General features: G+C 52.9%; 6 protein-coding genes across 6 annotated transcripts; 2 read left to right on the top strand and 4 right to left on the bottom strand.

Moving 5' to 3' along the window:
- Positions 1-2,512: 2,512 nt before the first annotated feature.
- Positions 2,513-5,859, bottom strand: A1O5_04202 (uncharacterized protein; the record flags this gene model as incomplete). Its single annotated transcript, XM_007744810.1, has 6 exons — positions 2,513-3,442; positions 3,509-3,890; positions 3,940-4,551; positions 4,613-5,147; positions 5,268-5,486; positions 5,562-5,859. The coding sequence occupies 6 exons, from the start codon at positions 5,857-5,859 to the stop codon at positions 2,513-2,515; spliced, it is 2,976 nt and encodes a 991-aa protein (XP_007743000.1).
- Positions 5,860-7,849: 1,990 nt separating this feature from the next.
- Positions 7,850-9,754, bottom strand: A1O5_04203 (uncharacterized protein; the record flags this gene model as incomplete). The annotated part of the gene is made up of 5 exons (XM_007744811.1): positions 7,850-8,540; positions 8,600-8,644; positions 8,735-9,109; positions 9,165-9,543; positions 9,622-9,754. 5 exons carry the CDS (start codon positions 9,752-9,754, stop codon positions 7,850-7,852), a joined length of 1,623 nt encoding a protein of 540 aa, XP_007743001.1.
- Positions 9,755-10,594: 840 nt separating this feature from the next.
- A1O5_04204 (uncharacterized protein) lies at positions 10,595-12,424 on the bottom strand (the record flags this gene model as incomplete). The annotated part of the gene is made up of 1 exon (XM_007744812.1): positions 10,595-12,424. One exon carries the CDS (start codon positions 12,422-12,424, stop codon positions 10,595-10,597), a length of 1,830 nt encoding a protein of 609 aa, XP_007743002.1.
- Positions 12,425-14,930: 2,506 nt separating this feature from the next.
- Positions 14,931-15,540, top strand: A1O5_04205 (rho-like protein rac1A; the record flags this gene model as incomplete). The annotated part of the gene is made up of 2 exons (XM_007744813.1): positions 14,931-15,230; positions 15,289-15,540. 2 exons carry the CDS (start codon positions 14,931-14,933, stop codon positions 15,538-15,540), a joined length of 552 nt encoding a protein of 183 aa, XP_007743003.1.
- Positions 15,541-15,973: 433 nt separating this feature from the next.
- On the bottom strand, positions 15,974-16,900 carry A1O5_04206 (uncharacterized protein; the record flags this gene model as incomplete). The annotated part of the gene is made up of 1 exon (XM_007744814.1): positions 15,974-16,900. One exon carries the CDS (start codon positions 16,898-16,900, stop codon positions 15,974-15,976), a length of 927 nt encoding a protein of 308 aa, XP_007743004.1.
- Positions 16,901-17,516: 616 nt separating this feature from the next.
- Positions 17,517-20,546, top strand: A1O5_04207 (NAK/BIKE protein kinase; the record flags this gene model as incomplete). The annotated part of the gene is made up of 1 exon (XM_007744815.1): positions 17,517-20,546. One exon carries the CDS (start codon positions 17,517-17,519, stop codon positions 20,544-20,546), a length of 3,030 nt encoding a protein of 1,009 aa, XP_007743005.1.
- Positions 20,547-20,552: the final 6 nt, after the last annotated feature.

Genomic DNA, 20,552 nt, shown 5'->3' on the forward strand with positions numbered 1-20,552 from the left:
GTCTGCATTCCGGAAATATCCATCTCAATAACCTTCCTCCGCGGTGAACTTTTGATGTGCCAGACGCCGGCCCATCTGCCCGGCAGCCCCTTTCACGGCGTTGATTGCACGCACGCCCCCTTTGTGTTTGGTCGTCGTCTCATGGCTACGTGCAAGAGCGAGAGAGACGGCCGAGAAAACGAGGAGCTGAGAGCGGAATGGGACCCCGATGAAACCCTGATGAGTCTTGGTCTTCTTGGAACGTCGGAAATCCTTGGAACAGGCTCAGCGGGACGAGAAATTGGCCAAGGGAGGAACATGAACCAAGAGTCCAAGACCATGGTGAGCGAGGCGCAGCACTGTCACTCCCTGTGGTGACACCGCAAGATGGGACGTCCCCTCACAGGCGGTGGCAAACCCTTGTCCAAAATTGGTGGCCCCTGGCTCCATGCTCCGTCATGCTACAGGAGGCACTGGGTAAGGAATTTGCCCACAGTGGCCCCAAATTTGCGGTCCAAGACCGGAATCTCTTGGTCTTCGTACCTCCCTACCAAGTGTTTCCTCTGCCATGGCTTCTCCGGTCTTAGCTTCGACATCTTCGCCATGCACGGTCACATGGACGATAAGCGCGATGAACGACTCGATCTAGAGATTATTCCTCGTTTCGGTGAGGCTTCAGTCGTATGCGAGTTGGATCATTCCTTTATTCCTCGTGTGGCAAAAAAAGAGATAATACCCCTCTTTCTTTTTGCGGCCTAACAAGTGGCGTGACGAATGCACCATGTACTTGTGAACGGTATATCAAGTACATGCTTGTTCCCCGTACGCAAACTTCCGAACCAGGCAAAACTTGCGAACCACATGGCAAAAAGGAAGTCGTATGACGTTTTCATACTTCTACCTGTGCCGTACTTGTATCTCGCCATGCTCAGAAGCTGTCTCGGGTAGGTCCATAGCAAGGTAGGTAAAGACTCTTGATAGGTAGAGTTTCTTGACCTCCATCATGCCCCGTCGATCAGACTCTTTGCCTCTTCGAAACATGTGGTCCGAAGAGTTCATCGCCATCAGATCGAGAAAAGGACGCTTAAGCTTTCTTCTTGTGAGATCAGGAGGGGAAAAGTGCGTGGACCATCGCAAGCTTATGAGTCCTCCATACTTCGTACCCTTGGTGAAATCCGTACTCCTAAGCGAGGTGCCTTTCATGACACCCTTTTCCTTGTTTTCCCCCCCTCTCGCCTTTTTCTTGGGTCTCGGGGTGCTAGCAACGCATCGCGCCCAGCCTAGTAACCTTGCCAACCGTGGCGGAAGTCTTGGTGTGAAGGGCGAAGAAAGAGCGGAAATTCTTGAGCGCTTGGGTGCTTGGGTGCTTGGGTGCTTGGTGTCTGTACCGACAAGGCATGTGCGGCGACGACGACGATGATGACGACGATGATGTTCTTGTTCTTCAGACCTACGAAGCACGGTTCATCTCGCAATCCGCAAACTGTAGTCGTAGACACTCTCGACATTTGGTTGTACTATGTGCGTGGACACGGATCTGTGTGCGGCGCAAAGTACTACTACAAATCTCCTTGCGCTTGCTTCTCTCTTCGCAGGGCATTCTGTCAACCCGCCTTTCTGGTCTTGGACATTTATATAAATGACCACCCAACGCGAGTCGATTGACAGACAGACTGACTGACTAACTCTAGCATACACTTACTAGCTAGGTACTAATATGTTATACATTGCTCTATGGCTACCCAAACATTTCCGGCCTTTGCGATTACATGGGCACGCCGAATTGAAAAAGGTAGTGCCACGCTCTGGCACCACCTTCTTCCCCCCTCCTCTTATCCAATACATATAGCCCAGAGAAAACGCCAGCGCGACGAAGTGGTCGCTATAGTATCGAATGCAGCTGACAGCATGTACGTACCAGGACGGCGGACCTCCTTATTTCCAAAGATTAAACGGAATGCTTATTACCAACCAAGAGCCACCTCTGCTCCAACACCGAAGCACTTCGATTCGTGCCACTTATTTTTTCAATTCGGCTTGGTGGCTCCTCTTGGTGAAGTCATGTGCTCGGTCATTGCCGCTGTCGCTACGACGTCGGGAGGCACGCAGAGCGTGTTTCAATTTGATCTGCGTGATTCTTCTCCTGCAAGCCTAACGACCAACTACCTCGTCCACATAATACGTACGTAGAAGAAAGTTCTGATCTGGTGTTTTTTTTGGGTGCTGTGTTCTGCCGGAACCACAAATCTCAAATTTTCCCACCCCTCAACATGTCATGCTGTCCGCTGTGGTTGCATCCTCGACTCACTTATCAATCAACATCAACCCCAATCAATATCCTTTGCGGACAAAATTGATCATGAACGCCGTTACGCCAAGGACCCGTACGTGGTATTGCCGATGAGCCCCATTTCCCGATTCCGAACCCTGTGTGGTATCATCATAAAGCAGAGAGCCGCGCCACCGTACCTGAATTCAGATCGGGTCCCAGTAGAACAAAAACACTCCAGTGCGCCAGATGCCTGCCCGCACGTCACTGCTGGGGGGTGTTGCCGTAATGATGATGATGCTCGGCCCAAGTTGGGGTCCAGCTCTCAGTGCTAAAATAATCCATGCTGGTCTGTTGCACCCCGTGTGGCAGCCCGGTTCCCAGTCCTATCTGTCCACCATTGAGATGTTTCCAGTATTCGTCTGGATTCGTCGAGGCGTTCACATCGCCGCCCCCCATGTTCATCGATTCGGTCGTATTCGGGACTCCTCCCAGGTGACTCATGTCCGTCCCCAGCGCGTTCTGCATAAGAATATCGGTAAAAGGCGCATTAAAGTCTCGGCTGGTCTGGCTGCCAAAGTGCTGTGCTAAGCTAGGGGTTTCATTCAACGTGTGCTGAAAAGGGTAATCATAACCCGCGAAATGAGGTGTAGGTATGGGCATCTGATGGCTGCTGCTCGGCGTTCCAAAAATATTCGGGTCGTTGGGGGTCATGCTGGGCTCGGAGAACGAGTAGTGCCCATCGACTGATTCGATGGCACTCATGGGTTGACTAGGATACGCGAAGGGATTGTCGCTGGGGAACATGACATTCTTCAAATCCGGTATTTGGGCATTGCCCAGTTGCGGCGTATATTGATAGTTCGGCGACATGGGAGACGACGTTGACGGGCTTTGGAATCCCATCATTTGAGCACTTTGTACTTGCTCCGAGAAGTTCGACATGACCGGATCTGGTAGAGAGTTTCTCTTTGCCAGTTTTGCCAGATAATCTGAAGGTAATGTCCGTGCCCTGCTGGGCGTCGCTGAGGGTTCTCGAGAGCCCATCGTATTTGCGAGGTCTGGGCCAGTTTGTCTCTCCTGTGCTGGGCCTCCTTCGGTACCTGGCGGTGGGCGCTTGCGAGTGCTTGCTGGAGCGAAATTGAGGGAACTCCGCCGTTCCTTCAGCTTTTCCGGGAGAACATCGAAAAGGCCCTATGAAGTGGAACAGTCGGTCAGCATTGGAGCATTGCATGACACCTGTCATTGGACGCGGCTTACCGTCAGGCTGACAGTACACCTATCAGCAGCTGCGCTCCGTTTCGCTAGACTTGCTAGGGTGTCCCGTCCTTCCTTTGCATCTTTCAGGATCTCAGTGCTTGTGGGGTTGTTGGGGTTTTCGATGACGAAAAACACGAGCGATAGGATGGCGAAGTAGGTCGTGTACATGACAAACCAGTAGGATCCTACCAATAAGCCTCGCCTCTTCATTTCGCTTGTTATGTGCACAATATTCCTTGCGACACTGATGCACGCGGCGGCACAAGCGAAGCTCCTCTTATCAACGTTCCTCGCTTGACATGCCTGAGATACATAGTGTATAAACGGTCGATAGACCATCATCTGGACGTGAGCGTAGCCTATTCGCAGATGCTGTTGGACTCTGGGCACCGTCAGCTCCTCATCGCGCCCAAATACATGGTAGAACCCACCTGGAGAGCTCCCGTCCTGCATTGTCCGAAGGCCTCAACTCGGTCGGCAGTTGATCCATCCAGTTCTGCAGATCTCTTTCAAGCTCACGGATCTTTTTGTGGCTGATGCTATAGACGGGCTCGGCCTTGGAGCTACCTGGAGATTTCAGAGGGTAGATATACCGAACCACCTTTCTCAGAAGCATCGTCAGCCTCGTGTGAGCGTTAGTTGCTCGGATGAGAGGAAATGTGCCAGCCGGCATTGGCAGAATGCCTTGTTCGGTAATGTACTCATCGTTGACCTCGGCAGGAAAGTCTTGGTCGATGTCGTCGTCACTCAACATTTGAGGAAGGCCAAGTGCAGTTCCAACATAACAGTCTAGCTTCCGTACCAGCCAGAATATGCGCTTCCGTTCCTCCGACTCGATCGGGTTGAAATTATTAATTGGCAGATTGCGGTGCAAGCCCAGTCGGCAACATGCTCTCAATGCAATGCCAATATATGCGTAGCAAGTCGGCAATTTCGCCGAAGATTGCAAAAAGAGGATCATGAAGACGATGGCTTGAATGGTCACCAGATCCCTGCAATCCGTGATGTCTAGTAACTGCTTGGCGCTACTAAAATATTGATATCTGATGCAGCGTTAGCGAGTGATCGTTATCAGATCGACTTCAAAAAAGAAAAACCCCCCACCCTTGTTCGATTGCCTCCTTGTAGCCTTTGAGATCCAGCATCGTGTTCTCGTTCTCTGTCTTAGAGAAGAGGCAGCCAACGGCCATGACTACATAGAGTTGAGGCAGGAACTGGACATGTCGATTGTTATATTGTTCGGGATCAGTATCGTACACTGCGTGTAGTCGCTTAAAGAAAGTCGGTCGGTGGATGGGGCGCATGAGAGCGCAGCAGTCGTCGAGGGTGTTTCGACACAACTCAATGGCCACCTCTCGAGGAGGCAGGTCAACGTGATGAGGGAGGCTGAGGTCTATCGGTGACGAGTTTGCAGATTTGGGGGATTCGAGGATTTGGGCAATTGTGCGGTTTTTGCTGGGGTGGCGGTACTCTGCCAGGAACTGGTCGCCAAACTGTGCGCGAAACTTTCGCATGAAGACATAACCAGATGAATGGCCATGGAAATCCCAATTGCCGTGGTCGTCTAAATCCAGCGAGCCGGTTCGGTCAATCATCGATTGGAGTTGAGCATCATCTTCGGGTTTTGGAAGGTCGCCCGCTGGTCTGCCATTCCCAGCTCCATTGCCATTGCCATTACCATTGACATTTGCGTTGGCGTTGGCGTGGGCGTGGGCGTGGGCGTTGGCGTGGGCGTTGGCATTGGCATTGGCATTGGCACTGGCACTGGCACTGGCACTGGCACTGGCACTGGCGTTTGCACGGCTTGCCTCGATCAACTGTTCGACGGTTCGCGCGTCAAATTTAGGATCGTCGAGGTCGAGTCCCGGTAGGACCGAGCGAAGGACTGACTCGGCCTTCTGCAGCCTCTGCTCCAACGCCTCGATATACTGTGGGGCAGGATTCCGTCTTCGGTTGGAAGGTTGATCATATGTACATTCTAAAAGCCTACAGTTAGTGACTTCATGGCGCCGCATCGGAGGAAGGAGGGTCCTGGATTAGTAAAGGCACGCACCGTAGCTGTAGACGGTGCAATGCGTACAAGGCTGTTTGCCATCACACTTGATCTTTTTGCGACGACACTCGTCACAGGCGCGGGTCACCCGTCGTCGCTTTTGCATGGGGACGGTTGGCTTTGTCCCAGAGTCACTAGGCGGCGTCTCAGCTGGAGGAGATTCGGGCCGCGACTCGGAAGCATTCTCGTCATTGTGGTTTGTGGTGGCAGCCGCAGCAGTGGTCAAAGGTTCGTCTCTCAGAGCCTCGTCGGAAGGGCGACCCATAGACTGGGGCGTTATCCGTTCCTGGTCGCCCATCCGTCCTCCAGCCTCAGGCAGCCAATCAAGGGAGGAAACACTGTAAAAGGGGAGTACGTCGTTGCGCTCATTCGCTCACGAGTTGTCCGCAGGGTCGAGGTTGTCGAGCAAAGAACTGTCTGGTGACGGCATACAAAAAGGCAAAGAAAAATGCACAAAAGTTTAGAAGGATTAGTTTGTCAGGGCCGGTCGACGATGCCGGGTTCGGAGCCAGATACCCCGCAGCTCCGGTGCGTGCTTTTGAAGGGGGACAGCGATATCGCTGAGAAGGAGCGACAGGAAGAGAAAAGGGAAAGGGAAGAAAATGATATCGTGTGCAAGAAGCAGAGGTTTGGGAACTGATCAACCCTGTGCTGGTACGAGCCGTACGAAAAAATCCGTCCGCCGCCCAACGACAAGGACAAAGGAAAGCGAAAGGGCACGGTGCTCGGGTAAGGGACCAGGGAAGAAGGGGACAGGAAGGGGAAAGGAAGCATGTCCACACCCATTCCACACCCATTCCACCCACCGGGCTGCTGTGCCCTTTAGGCACTCGTCACCCCCCACTTGAAGCCGTGACATTATTAACCAAAGGACCTGCTTTAACGGAGAAGGATGCGTCATTGGACATGGTGATGGAGTCTGGTCGTGCGGGTGGAAGCTGGGATTGCTGCTTGATGCCTTGCTGGGGACTGGAAGCGGATACCTGTGCGATGGCCCCCTCGCTGCCCCCCCTCCTCGCTCCTCCTCCTCCTCCTCCCTCGTATCCCCTCTTGGGCCCTGCTAGGCTTGCCCGTTTCTCCGTTTTTAGGTCTTGCATAGCGGGAGCAAGTGGGCGAGGCAACTGGCTCGGGGACAGGCCCATCGAACGCACACACGCGGTGGATTCTCGATCCCGTGGCTGCGTGGTAAGTGGTGGGCAGACGCCGATCGAATGCTGGTTTTGACTGATTTTTGGCATGTTCAGCCTAGTAGCCATGCCTGGAGGCGTTTTCAGTCAGGCGTTCTGGGGCTCTCGCAGTGCTGAAAAAAAAGAGGGAGGACAAGGGCATCACAGGTAGGACAGAGCCTTAAATGCAACCCTTGTGTCCAGCGCCTTTGGAGGGGATGCATGGCTAGAGTGCTGGGTAGGTAGGGGGTACCTACCTAGGTACTACTGACTCATGCTTCTCTTCCTTCTAACCTAGCAGCTGGTGGTTGCAGCCGCTTTATCCCCGGACGAGCAGCCGCTCTTGCAAGACCGAAAACAAGAGAATCAGCTGAATATGTTGTGTTTATATGTATATCGTGTACGCCGTATTCTGCAAGAGACTCTGTCCACAGTGTATCTCGAGTCCGACTTTGCTCTATCCCATCGACGCCGCGCGTTATCCTCGGTCAGTAAGGCGCTCGCGAGTCAACCCTACCAACCTCCATGCTCGTCCTTCGCGTGGCGTTTGGGACCAATCGTCCTATCGCGTGGCTGGCCCTCCCACCACTTGCTTAACTCCGGTCTAGTGAGCCCTGGAGGCCCGCCGATCGCTCAGGGCTCCAGGGCCAGTCGGATACCCTCAATATACCCCGGTGGTGGGTATGGTGATGATAAGTGTTGCTCATGTCACGGCACAGATGCAGTCCCCAGGACCCAATATGCCATTTATCAACAAGCGGTGTATGGCGGCCGAGACATGGGCTCTTCAATGCAGAAGAACATGGCCAGGCTGTATAGCCTAGCAGACTATCACAAATACATCCGGCGGATTAATCCCTCAATTGGAGGTTGCTAGAAAAGCTCTATTCGCTGTACCCAACGACCCACCTGTTGCCACACTTGGTTCTTCTGTACAAGGAGGTAGTAGGGCAGTCGAGAAACAAGGTCGTCATGCGGCGTGATGGAGATGTCGTAAATATATCATTACGTGAGGCTGCAGACGAACCGAGATGATGCAGTCCCTCGCACTAGGGCGTATTCAGGCACATCCTAGACGCCCGTCTTCCCACCTGGCCCAGAGACTATTGTATGTAGACGGGATCAGGCGGGATCAATTTGTCGACTGCAGGGGCGCCCCCCGGTCCTCTCAAAGGCTTTCATCGACTCAGAAAGCGGATCTGATCTGGTCGGTGATGTGTTTTCTTCAGCCACAACTTTATCCTCGTTCATGGCAGCAAAGGTGATGTTCCCAGGTGACTCTGCGGAACTTCGAAGCTGCAGATCACCGAACAATTCATTCATGGTCTCCAAAGTATGCCCTTGTGTCTCAGGATAGAAGAAATAGACCACCGCTGCAGCGACCCAATTGAAGGCTGTGAAAATATAGAAGTACCGGTAACCCATCCTCGAAAGTGCAATGGGCGAGCACTGTGCGAAGATCAGATTGACTGCCCAATTGGTGAATGTGGACAGCGAAGTGCCTTTGGCCCGGATTGCCGTTGGGAACACCTCGCTGCTGAAAATCCAGGAAATGCACCCAAGGCTGGTGAAAAAGACCGAGAAGACAAAATACATGGCCACACACGCGCGCAGGGCGTTTTCGTTGCGGCCGGGGCCTTGTTTTCCGTCGATGTAGAAATGCGATAGGGTCGCATTGACGCATAGTGCTGCTCCCATGCCGATCATGGACGGAATTAGAAGTTTTCTTCGTCCCACTCGGTCTACAAATGCGATGCAGATCGTGTTGTAGACCTGGGCAAGGGCACCATATATTCCAATAATCATTAGAGACCTGCTCCGTATCAGAACTGGATATAAAAAACCCCAGGACAATTGACAGCGAGCGCTAACCTGGTCGTGCTAAAATGAAGATAACTGTAAATCCTGGGTCCGTAACTAGTCGCTCATTAGCATCGAGCAGCTTCATCATCAAGGTTAGGGCCTTGACGCAAACACCCTTCAGCGCCGGCTTTCTAGGAAACTTACTAGTTGATGACGTTGATTCCCGACGTTATCGTGAAAAGCTGTATCCCGCATGCCAACAGCACTCGTCGTCGGAGGCGTGATTCTCGAAACATGTCGAGCCACCCCATGCGAGACTTTTGCTCGGCCTCTAGATTGTCCTGAATGCGCTTGTACTCGGCTTCGACGAGTTCATGATTGCGATGGAGTCTTTCCAAGACTGCGTGAGCATGGACTGTGTCTCCGCGCTCGGCGAGGAATCGAGGACTCTCGGGCAAGAACCAAATTCCCGCTGCGAGGACGAGGGCCGGCAGCACTTGGAATGAAAGTGGAAATCTCCAGCTGAAAGGACCGTGGACCAACGAGCTTCCATAACCGATCCATTGGGCGCAAACGAACCTAGCGTCCAATTAGCCAGCAGATTCAGGGACTCTTGCCCGATTGTGACTCGAACCCAAGGCCGATATTCCACTGTTGCAACCCAGCAAGAAGGGCTCGAAACTTGGGATGTGCGACCTCTGAACAGTAGTTTGGTATCGTGGCCGATAGCAGCCCGATAGCCAGCCCAGCGATTACCCGGCCCACAATAATAGTGGCCACGTCGTTTGCACCACCCTGCAGTGCGCCTCCTAAACAGGCCAACAGAGCTCCAAGAAAGATGGCAGCACGTCGGCCATACTTGTCAGAGAGCACATTGAGAAAGAGTGACGAAATAATGGCGCCTCCTGTAAAGGATGATACAATTCCGCCTGCTGTATTGTCCGCTAGAGTTCCATTGCCAAAGCGGTTGACAAAGTCAGTCTGGGCGATTGAAGAGGAGATGATGCCAGAATCTGGTCATTTCAGCAGCTACTTGTCAGCGAATGATCTCCAATGCTGCCGTGTCTGCAAAATAAAACAAGAGTCTTCACCATCTCGTACCAAGCCGTTGCAGTTGTAGGCTCTGCTCGCGTGTGTGTGTGCCGCGGGTAATGGTGGTAGTTTGATGCGAACAAGATTCTGCGAGAAGCGTTGCTGAGAAAGAACTGCTATTACACTCACCATAACCAAAGAGAAAAGCCCCCAAGCATGCAAAAGTACAACAAAAGCCTACTAAGAGCATCTGACTGTCATCCGATCGCTGCCGGACGGCAGCAGTACCTGTGAGAGAGTTGCTTATGTTATTGACCAAATGTTGCGGTATCAACAGTGCAGTTTGAAAAGCAGTCAAAGTGCTGGAAAAGTCTCCGAACTGACCGACTGAGGGACGGGGTTGATGCCTTGGACGTCGAATTCAGCAAAGCGTCGAGAGGCAGGGGGCCATCGGCACGCGGTGGGCAGAATTGGAGCCTTCCCCGGATAACTCTGGCCACTCAGACAAGCCACTGAGAGCGACCAAAGGCCAGCAAGGACCTGGGCCTCGTATTGCGATTCCAACACCCCCCGAAAAAGCCGCACATGTGAAGCTCTTTCTCTGAGTAATGCATCCAATCTCAGCAGCACCCTTGAGGTCACAGTTTCGTGTTCGAAAACCCTCTGCTTAGAGGTCTTCATCGACTTTGAGGAGCAAATTACCAATGGTCAAAACTCAACGGTCCTGTACGTTGCTCGGGAGGTCGTGGGGTCAAAGACAAATAGGGTAGGGAGCTCAGCCTGCCATTTGCTGGGCCCTACCTAGGCGAGTATATTTCCCGTCAGGTGTTTGAACAGGTGGGCCCGCCAGCGAGAGCCCCGTGAGTCCTCGGCTCAGGCTGCCGGAAATCCAAGGATGCCCGTGCCAAAACAGTTTTTTCACCTCGTGAAAGCTGTTGCGGTCAGCCCCGCAGATGGGTAATAAGCAAAGAACAAGCGAGAAAAGCTGAAGGGTCATCTTCGGCCGGCCTAGGTTGCGAGAGAAGCGAGAAATCATGGTGGTTCCAGCATGAACCGGGACCGATAGCTGACCAAAGGGGCGTTCAAAATCTCTGCACGAAGCTCGTCTTCCCAGCCCAACATTGCGGGTGCGAGCCCTGGCCCCAGACACAGGAAGTTTAGGAGTAACTCGTTCAGCCTCTCAAAAGTCGGTCGGGACAAGCGCTTAGAGACCTTGAGCATTCTCCCCACAAACCATGGTCTCTCCGTATGTAACAAGACAGGGTTTTTGCTCCCACTCAACAATATTTGTATCAGTGCTTCCACTGAAATGTGTCGATCTAGTTCATTATGTATGATGTTGTCCATGAGCTCAGCGAAGAATGCTTCGCTGTATTCCGTTGAATGACGATACTCCCAAACGGCTGTGTTGATTGTCAGCAGAGACGCTAACCTGGAAATGATCTGTTTGAATTGTCCTGTCTCCGTGTACCGTGGGCCATTTGGGCTTGCAAGGAGGTTATAAAGCGGTTGTCCAGGTAAAAAGACAGAGTAGCGCAAGGGTTGTTGGTTTCGTGAGATCGGGTTGGCCTGCATGCCGGCTTGGACAAGGGCAAGATGTTCGGCGCATTTGAGGAAGGTGATGAATTCCTCACACTGCTCGGCGATCTCAGCACGAGCGATAGCCTCAGCCTCTTGGTCAGATGAGTGACTCGGTGATGACTGGTGGTCAAAGTAAAATGTCGCGCCATGGCCTTTATAGCCGGAAAAAATGTAATCGGACCAATTTATCAACATCTGTAGTCTGTTGTTTTGAACCAGGGCTGCTGGTCCACCTCGGTCTCTGATCTTTTGCACCACCGCGTCCCAGTGCATCCACGCGTATATACGGCGTTCTATGCGCGGGTCAAAATCCTCCAGCGCCGCAGCAGAGATTGTGGCCGATATGGTTGCATCCGAAGTGTCATGTGGGTACTGTTGGTAGTGATGGAGGAGCAACTGCGACGCTTTAGCCCGATGCTCGATGGCGAGACGTGTTTCTGAAAGACCTTGGACCCAAGCCTGCGTATTGGCGGCGTGAACAAGAATGGTGTTTTGGAAGCACACGGCACCTTTCATGGCCTCCGGGATGAACACAGTTAGGTACCAATTGTGTGCAAGGGGGCTGCGTCTTTCAAACCCATATGAGCAGGCAGGCATGACGTTCGCATAGAAATCGAATAGTTCCTGATCTTGAGGGCTTAGTTCCATTGGCAGAGAGGCGAACGGATCGGTGCGCGCAGCACTCAGATACGATTGTGGTTCCGGGCTTTGAGACGAAGAACCGCTCGATGGCCAACGCCGCCTATGAGGTGGTGACGAATCACTGGACTTGGTCGAGGACGGAGGAGTGAATGGAGCGTTGGGGATCATATCCGCCAACGTGGCAAAGGCCGTAGAACCTAGACGAAAGGTGGTCGTAGGCTTCGTCCGTCCCACCACGAGGTGTGGGATCTGACGATCAATCTCCTCGACGGCTTCGTCTAGATAGCTCTGTCCGTCAACGTTGTCATTTGCAGTCGCTTTCGCCGCTATAGTCCTTGCCGATTCTCGAACATCGGTCGCAACCGCATCTCTACCCTGGAGACGTCTCTGGCGCGATCGCGGTCGCGATGTAGGCTTGTCTGGCTTCTTTCGAGTCGGTCCTTCAGATCCATCGGCGGTGTTGGAGTGAGAGCGAGCCTCCCATCGCTTCTCCCTCATATATTCCTGCATTACATGGCGCCGGACTTGGGTGGAGTTGGATCCCATTGAGGCAACATCACTATTGTCGATGAATTGAAACCGACGCTGTGGTTTCTTGGAACCAGGGGCAGACACAGTCGGCGTTATAGCTGGTGCCATTCTGTGAGATCCAGGAGGTTCCAGTGCTTCCGCCCTAGTCTCCAAAGCCGCAAAGGCTCCAGACAGCCACAGGAGGGAACAAGGAGTCTGTATTGACGGCAAGTCCACAGCCTTATTTTAGGCCTTGAATAGAGACAGGACGACTCCAAGCGCATTTAGTAGGAAAAGAGCGTGGGCGCCCTTCTACCGCAGAGGCAAAGGCTGGTTGAAGAGGATGGCACCTTTGTCATGACGTTCTGGTAGCCCTTCAGCAACTTTTATTTGCACATTCAAGTCCAGTCTTCCACGTCTGCCTCTGACAATGAAGCAAAGGAGGCGACCGAGCAGGGACTGTCAGACTTTTGAGGACCGGGAATTTGCCTTTTTTTCTGTTTTGGCAAGCCTGCCGTCTGGCAGTTGAGCGAGCAATATACAAATTCGTAATTGAGCTCTCGGCGGTCGCCGGGGCGCTACACGAGGGTCAACCGAAATGGCAATTGGTGTCTGCGAAGTTCTTGGTAGATAGGTGGACAGGCTGTCATTGTTACAGCGAGTCTGGATGATGATGATGGTTGTCTAGAAGGAATGGGCGTGTCTGCTAGCTCTTTCAGGCGGCTCGGGAGTCGGATTTCAGTGGTCACTGCCCAGCAGACACCCGGATAGGCCGTGGAGTCCCTCGCAGACAGTGGGCACAGGCCACCAACGGTGCCCTGGGGCTTGCTGCTTGATGTTAGTCAGGCGCCTTGGTGCACCTTTTTCTTGTTCATCATTATCTGTTTTCGGGGCTTACCAAAGGCTTAGGAACCACCCGTGGTGTTCTCGTAGGCCCATTTGCTCCGGGGTCAGTCTCGTGAGCCCTGTAAGAGCCCAGCTTTGTCGTCCTTTCTCGGCCTATCGGCCATAGCTCCACGACAAAGTCCTGCTCTAGAAAACACTGGTTGCATTGTGGCCCAGAGACCGGGCTAGATCTTGCGCAACGATAGGATCGATATTTGTCCAAGCTCCTCAAGGCATGAGCATGACTCTGCCTAGAACTGCATTGCTGCATTTGGGGCTTCTGGGAGTATAATACGAAGAGGATGACCACCCGGGGAAGGAATAACTAACAGCAGACAGCGAATTGATGGTCCGAAAGCTCCTCGTATCAATGCAGTCGGGTACCAGCGGGCAGTGGACATGCACGGATGGTACTTTTGTGGTTCGTCGTTCTCTGAACACCACTGAGATGAGGGTCGCAAAGGAACGCAAAGAGACAGTGGGCGGCCCCTTTGAAGCAGATGTAGATATATACCATGGCAATTTGCTGCCTCCCATGGCGACTTCTTAAAGACTGCTCTTAGTTTTCCGTTGCTGACTTGAAGTCTTGTGCATACAAGTACAGTACAATGACCTCTGACGAACAAGAATCTGGGTCATCGCTCTTGATGGGAAAAGGCCACCTGGTTGTTGATGTGATGTGCCTCTTTTCATATCTGTCGGCTGCTAGTGTTACCTCGTATTTTCTCTCTATCCCTTCCCTTTTGAGGCGTTGTTTTATCAATATATCACCATCTCTTGCTAGGGTCTGGCTACGAAGTCTGGAGAAGGAGCACGCTCGTCATGAAGCGCGAGGGTCGCGGTGCTGCTGTCAAAGGGTGAGGTCAACAAGGCCACTCCCAGCTTACCAACCTGACAGTACCGAGTAATATTAGCTTGGCCCATGTCCAGGTCGAGCCAAAGGAGACCAAGCGGTGGGACACCCTGCCCGCAGATGATTCTGAAACGGGATGCTCTGCGCTGTTGGCTCTGCTCTGCTCTGCTCTGCTCTGACTTGCTCTGCTCACTTGCTCTGCCTCGCTCTCACTGCGCTCGCCGCTCTCGCCAAACCTCCACCAGCCATTGGCTCCCTTGTCGCAGGGTTCTCTCCAGCGAGGTCTCCAACACTCCCAGCGTCTCAGAACCTGCCTCAGCCATCGGTCATACTGCTTGGCTGGCTTCTTTGACTCGTCGCCTTGGTGGCCTATCTCAAATCTGAATCCCAAGTCAACTCAAGTCCAAAACCCCAAAACTACCCCCCCCCCCCGGGGACGTCGACCGCGGACGGTGCCGTCAAGTGGTGTGCTCATCCAATACCCCCTGGACCCTGAGTTTCCTCGTCCTTCTCCTTCTTAGCCCATACTCCATCGTCCTGCGCCTCTGCAGCAAACTACTGTGCACTTACTTTTACACTGCATCAAGCGGTGTCGACAAACTAGTCTCTGCCTGCTGTCAGCCAGCTCGATCCTTTCACCGAACTGCAGGTCCCGTAACCACCGTGTAACTTTTACACTGCGGGCTCGACAAAAGATTTCAACAAACGCGCCTGACCGCTGGACACGGTTCGCGTTTGCCCATCTTGCGCTCATTCTGTTGAACCTGCGCCGAACCAGACGAGCACCTGGCCTGCGCTGCGAGCGAGAAATTACTCAAACGACGTCGACAGTTCGATCTCAAGCTCGCCCGATCTGTCTTTGGTCGTCTTTGAAAGTCCGATCAATCTCTACGAACCATGGCGCAACCAACTCAATCAATAAAATGCGTGGTAACTGGCGACGGTGCTGTGGGGAAGACTTGTTTGTTGATATCGTACACCACCAATGCATTCCCTGGCGAATACATTCCCACAGTCTTTGACAATTACTCCGCCAGCGTCATGGTAGATGGGAAGCCCGTTTCCCTGGGACTGTGGGATACTGCCGGTCAGGAGGATTATGACAGATTGCGACCACTATCATACCCTCAGACAGACGTCTTCCTCATATGCTTTTCCATCGTTTCACCGCCGAGCTTCGACAATGTCAAAGCAAAGGTAGAAGACCCCTTTCTCCTCAACTTTGGTAATGTTGCCACTAATGGTTTGGGTGTAGTGGTACCCCGAAATTGAACACCACGCTCCCAATGTACCTATTATCCTTGTTGGGACAAAGCTAGATTTGAGGGAAGACAAAGCAACAGCGGACAATCTGAGGGCGAAAAAGATGGAACCTGTATCTTATGAGCAAGCCCTGGGGGTAGCCAAAGAGATCAAAGCAGTCAAATATCTGGAATGTTCGGCACTCACACAGCGAAATCTGAAGAGTGTTTTTGACGAAGCCATCAGGTGGGAGACCTCTCCCTAAGCGCGAGACGTACATTCTACTCACCTTGCCACAGAGCTGTCCTCAACCCTCGACCTACGACATCCAAGAAGAAGTCGAGGTGTTCCATCCTCTAGTCGTCTTCAGAGCACGTTTCTGGGTTGGAGTTATCTGGGATTTTGCCTCGTTTCTGACTCGGGATGCATCGCAAAAGGTGGTTATAGACTTCATCTGAGTCGCTGCTTCCTGGTTCCCATACACTTTTGCCTTACTTCTCCTAGGCCAGCCTCTGTACACACACCAGACACGGTTGGCCTGGGAGCGATCTCACGCATACGAATAATACAGCGGCAATCTAGTCGGGAAAGGAGGCGTTGATATAGGACGGGATTCACATCCAATATCTTGAGCAGCAGCAGGCCTACTTTATCACAACTTTGCATTTTGTAGCCGCTCCCACCAAGATCTCGATCACTCAAAGCATCACCCGAGACAGTCGACTAGGATGGATGTCCCTACGGTCGTCCTTGACCTCACTGTCGGCCACAGCAATTGCATTTGCACCCGTCTCGGGCGGACCTTTTTTCTTCAACCCGGCCTTTTCGCGCTCAGCTTTCTCCTTGATCCTTCTCCTCTCCCTCTCCTCTTTGAGTTTTTCATTTCTCGTCTTGATCTTGGCCTGGCGGTCTTTGCTTTTTTTACCGCCACCTCCGGCGGTCAGTTCAACATTTATCCTTCGCCCTTTGCCTTTCTTTGCCTGCCTCTGCGGTGACTGCTCTCCCTCATTTCTCTCGCCATCTATTCCGTCTGTTCCCCTCTCCTTGCCATCTGGCTCAAACATAGAATGATGATACAACTTCAAACAAGTCTTCATTTTGTCGTAGTTGTCGAATTCCACAAACGCAAAACCCTTGCTCTTCCCTGTTTTCTTGTCCGTCGAGAGGCGCACAGAAGTCGGGGCGATTTTCGAGAAGTGCTTCTTTATTTGCTCTGGTGTGGTCTCGAAAGGTAGGTTGCCAACGAAGACAATGAAACGAGTAGGAGTGGTCGTTTTCTTTTCGCCGTCATCCCTTTGAGTTCTTGGTTTCTTCGTTTTCTCGCCTGTCTTTCCTACACTCGCTTGGGGAATATCATCGCTTCGGTCCACCGCCGTCGAAACTGCGTCGGCTGCAGAAGTGGCCGTGCCTTCAATGACAGAGGTTTCTTGTCCCGTCTCCTGCTCCCTCGACTTTCTCTGCTTTTTAGATCTCTTCTCCGATTTCGCTTGCCTTAGCTGTCCCTTCGACTTCGCGGGGGGGTCTGACACCGCCGTCTGAGGATTAGGGTGTGGCTGTTCTTGGGTAACGGTCGAGTCATCCTGATCGTGATCATGGGCCAGATCCCGCTTTCTCTTCTTGGACATTCTTGGATACTCTCAGGGAAAAAAATCTTAGTAAGAGCAGGTCAGTGCACAATCTGGCGACCAAAAAGGTCATTCAAGGCACCGTTGAAAAATTTGAGCGGGTTTGGGGGGGGGGACAAAATTGGTCTGCGGACTTGGTCGGCTGAAGTAAGTCACTAGGGAAGATCGGAGGGCACGTCATGCCCCCCCGAGGCAGCCGACAACCTACCACTCACGGGTCTTCCCTCGCTCAACCTCGTAGGCACATTGAGCGCCACTGAAGCGCAGGGCAGCCACAGGGTGACTCTCAAGCACTGTTCAGCATTGCCCCATGCGTCGACTCCAAGTTCCGGTTAAAATGCCTACCTGATACAGCGCAACCTGGCCAGCGTACACGGGGGGAGGGCACAGCGTACAAACCCTCTTTCCTTCCTTTTCAGCGTTGCCTTGAGATCCACGTTTAAGAACGTCCTGTCCGTTTCCTTCTGCCTTGGTCCGTCAACGCTCTGGCGGCCACATTCCCTCGACTTCCCCTCTTCATCTCTCCGCTATGATTGACAGATAAAAGAGGACGCTCGACGTTGTCCCATCCCACGTCTCAGAAGTTCCCCCTCCGACTCCCAGCTCCAGCTCTGCAATGGCAGTCTACGCCTCTCAGCTCGGTGTCAAAGGGCCCTTTACAAACCATGCTCCCGTTCTGCCAACCCACGCGCCTCCAGCCGGCACGTTTTTGCCTGGCACCAAGGTCCAGGTGGGCGATCACAGGGTTATCATCGAGCGGTATCTCTCCGAGGGCGGCTTTGCCCACGTCTACGTTGTCCGGCTCCCTCGGCCCGTCGATGGAAACCAGAAGGCTGTGCTCAAGCGAGTGGCCGTCCCTGACAAGGAGCATCTGGCCAACATGCGGACAGAAGTCGAGACCATGAAAAGACTGCGAGGCCAAAAGCATATCGTCAAGTACATTGATTCGCATGCTTCCCAACTAAAGGGCAGTGGATACGAGGTGTTTTTGCTCATGGAATTTTGCCAGGGAGGAGGACTCATTGACTTCATGAACACCCGGTTACAGAACAGGTTGACCGAGCCCGAAATCCTCAAGATCTTTACCGATGTGGCTGAGGGTGTCGCATGCATGCACTACCTGAAACCTCCTTTGATGCATCGAGACCTGAAGGTTGAGAATGTCCTTATATCCACGAGTGGCTCATCTAGGATATATAAACTCTGTGATTTTGGTTCTGCAGCTCCTGCGAGACCGGCTGCTACAACCGCTGCGGAAGGTCGCCTAATTGAAGACGATATCAACCGCCACACGACCCTACAGTACCGCAGCCCCGAAATGATCGACGTCTACAGGAAACAACCCATTGACGAGAAATCGGATATTTGGGCTCTCGGGGTGTTCCTGTACAAGCTTTGCTATTACACGACGCCCTTCGAAGATGTTGGGCAGATGGCCATACTCAACGCAAAGTTCAAATTCCCTGGCTATCCACGATTCTCTGACCAACTAAAGCTGCTGATTGCTTCCATGCTGCGGGAACGGCCGACAGACCGACCGAATATATATCAGGTGCTACAAAAAGCATGTCAATTGGACGGCCGTGAATTAACGTTCGAAAACATATATGCTCGTCGGACGCAATCCGAAAGTCGTAAAGACCAAGTGCTACCACAGCCATCTAGTTCGCAATCTCGAACTGGGGCCACTTTGTCTCCTCCAAAACCGGCAGCTCCCCCAACTATTCCTGATATCGAGCCGATGCGGCGGGGACGACCAACCAAACCTGTATCTCACCATGGTTCAGCAAAACCGAGCCCCTCACCTCTGCGAATGATGGACAACTCAACCTCCGATCCCTTTGCGGCACTGGACGGGAGCAAGGCTTCTGTCGAAGACGAGCTTTCTTCAAGATTCCCGACACTAGATCAGTTCTCGTTACTGACTGACAAGGGCCAAAAATTTGCGTTTGAACCTCAAGCTGAGAAGAAGAAAGAGCCTGTCGATGTGAATCTTGCACAACGAGTCACCAATGCTCTAGCGGATGATGCATTTGCAAGGCCACCTAGCCCTGCAAAGCCGAAACCACCCACAGACAAGCCAGCGCCTATTAGCAAATCGCAGACTGTGTTGCAGCATAAGAAGTCCCTAGAAAGTAAAGAAACACAAGCTCGAGCGAATGCAGCAAACCCACCACCCGTCACTGCTCCCAAACCCCCTATGGTGTCCATCGGCACCATGACCTCGCCATCACCACCTCCAACAACGGACGCCAAACCATTTGCAGATCGCCCAATACACCGATTTCCTCCCAGTGATCAACCGCTGAAGCCTGCTGCAGCACCGCAGAACTACGAGACTATGGAGTTGCCTCCTAGGGAGCCGCGTTCTTCTCGCAACAAAGACGCATCGAGGTTGGCAAATCTACTCAGAGAAGATGGGTATAGGTCGCAACTTGCTGGGGAGATGGAGCCAAAGTCGCCAACTTCGTCACGTCCATCTTTGGAAGGTGGTCGTCCGACCATGCGGGAGCTCAATTCTGGAGTGAGCAGGTCAAGGTCGCTGAATTTCCGAAATCGGCCCGCCAGTGTTAATATCGGGGCGAGGCCGACTCACATCAAAGACAAGGAAATCAAAAGCCTTGACTATGACACGACGTTCAAGAGTGCAGAACCTGAAATGGCGCCCCTGGCGCATGTCGAATCCGCAACAAATATTGCCTCGGACGTAGACTTCCTCAAAGCTAAAGAGGAGGAGGAGAAGTCACGTAAGCATCATAGAAGGCTGGGCAGTGGTTCGAGGCATCTCAAAAGAGCCAGTCTGCCATCAATCGTCCCCAATATCGCGGGAACGACCAGATTGTTGGCAGGCAAGTTTGGAGACGCTTTCAAGATGTTTGAGAGCAACAACGACCCGACTCATCACCGGCAGCGGAGTGACTCGCCCTCCCGTGACCCCATCAACATTCTCACCCCAATTGCAGGTTCCGAGGCCACAGACCTCAGCGACGACCGCCAGCCATGGGACGACATGGAGGATCTTTCGCCTGAGATGAGACGAGAGATGGAAAAGCGGAAACTCGAGGCCGAAGAAAGAAGAGTAGCTCAAGCAGCCGCAGAGTACAGGCAGCGAATAGCAGCAAGAGGGGGCGGGGCTGTAGGGAGTAGTGGAGGGGTTGGAAGGTCGGCTACCATTCAGAACAGGGTGAAGTCCCTATTGAGTGAAAATGATCGACCTGCACAAAAGACGGCAACGGGGTACGGCCACTACACCGAATCAACATCGCCTCAGCAAGCGCATGCGGATGACAGGCGGTTATCGCAACCGTCCAGGGCGCCCCAGGCTCAATTGACTGGCAAAATGGACAGACACGGCGCCCCGGAAGTTGTGGCGTCTGCACCGGCCTCTATGACAGATCTCAGCAGGGTAGATTCCCGAGGACAGAAGCCGAGCGCACCGCCGAAACCAAAGGTGCTGCGGACGGGGGGTATATCAGAGTCGGCTGTGGTGACTACGAGCGAGGCGCATGCTCCTGCTACGAACGTGGATGATGACTGGGAGGCAAACTTCAGCAGGAGGTATCCGAGCCTTGCTGGAATTGAGATGGTGGAAACCTCGATAGATGGGCCAAAGAGTGGCCCGGCTGTGCGCACAAAAGAAGTATAACGAGGA

This window comes from Cladophialophora psammophila (assembly GCF_000585535.1).
Source record: "Cladophialophora psammophila CBS 110553 chromosome Unknown aczJe-supercont1.5, whole genome shotgun sequence".
In the NCBI taxonomy this organism is placed as follows: Eukaryota; Fungi; Ascomycota; class Eurotiomycetes; order Chaetothyriales; family Herpotrichiellaceae; genus Cladophialophora; species Cladophialophora psammophila.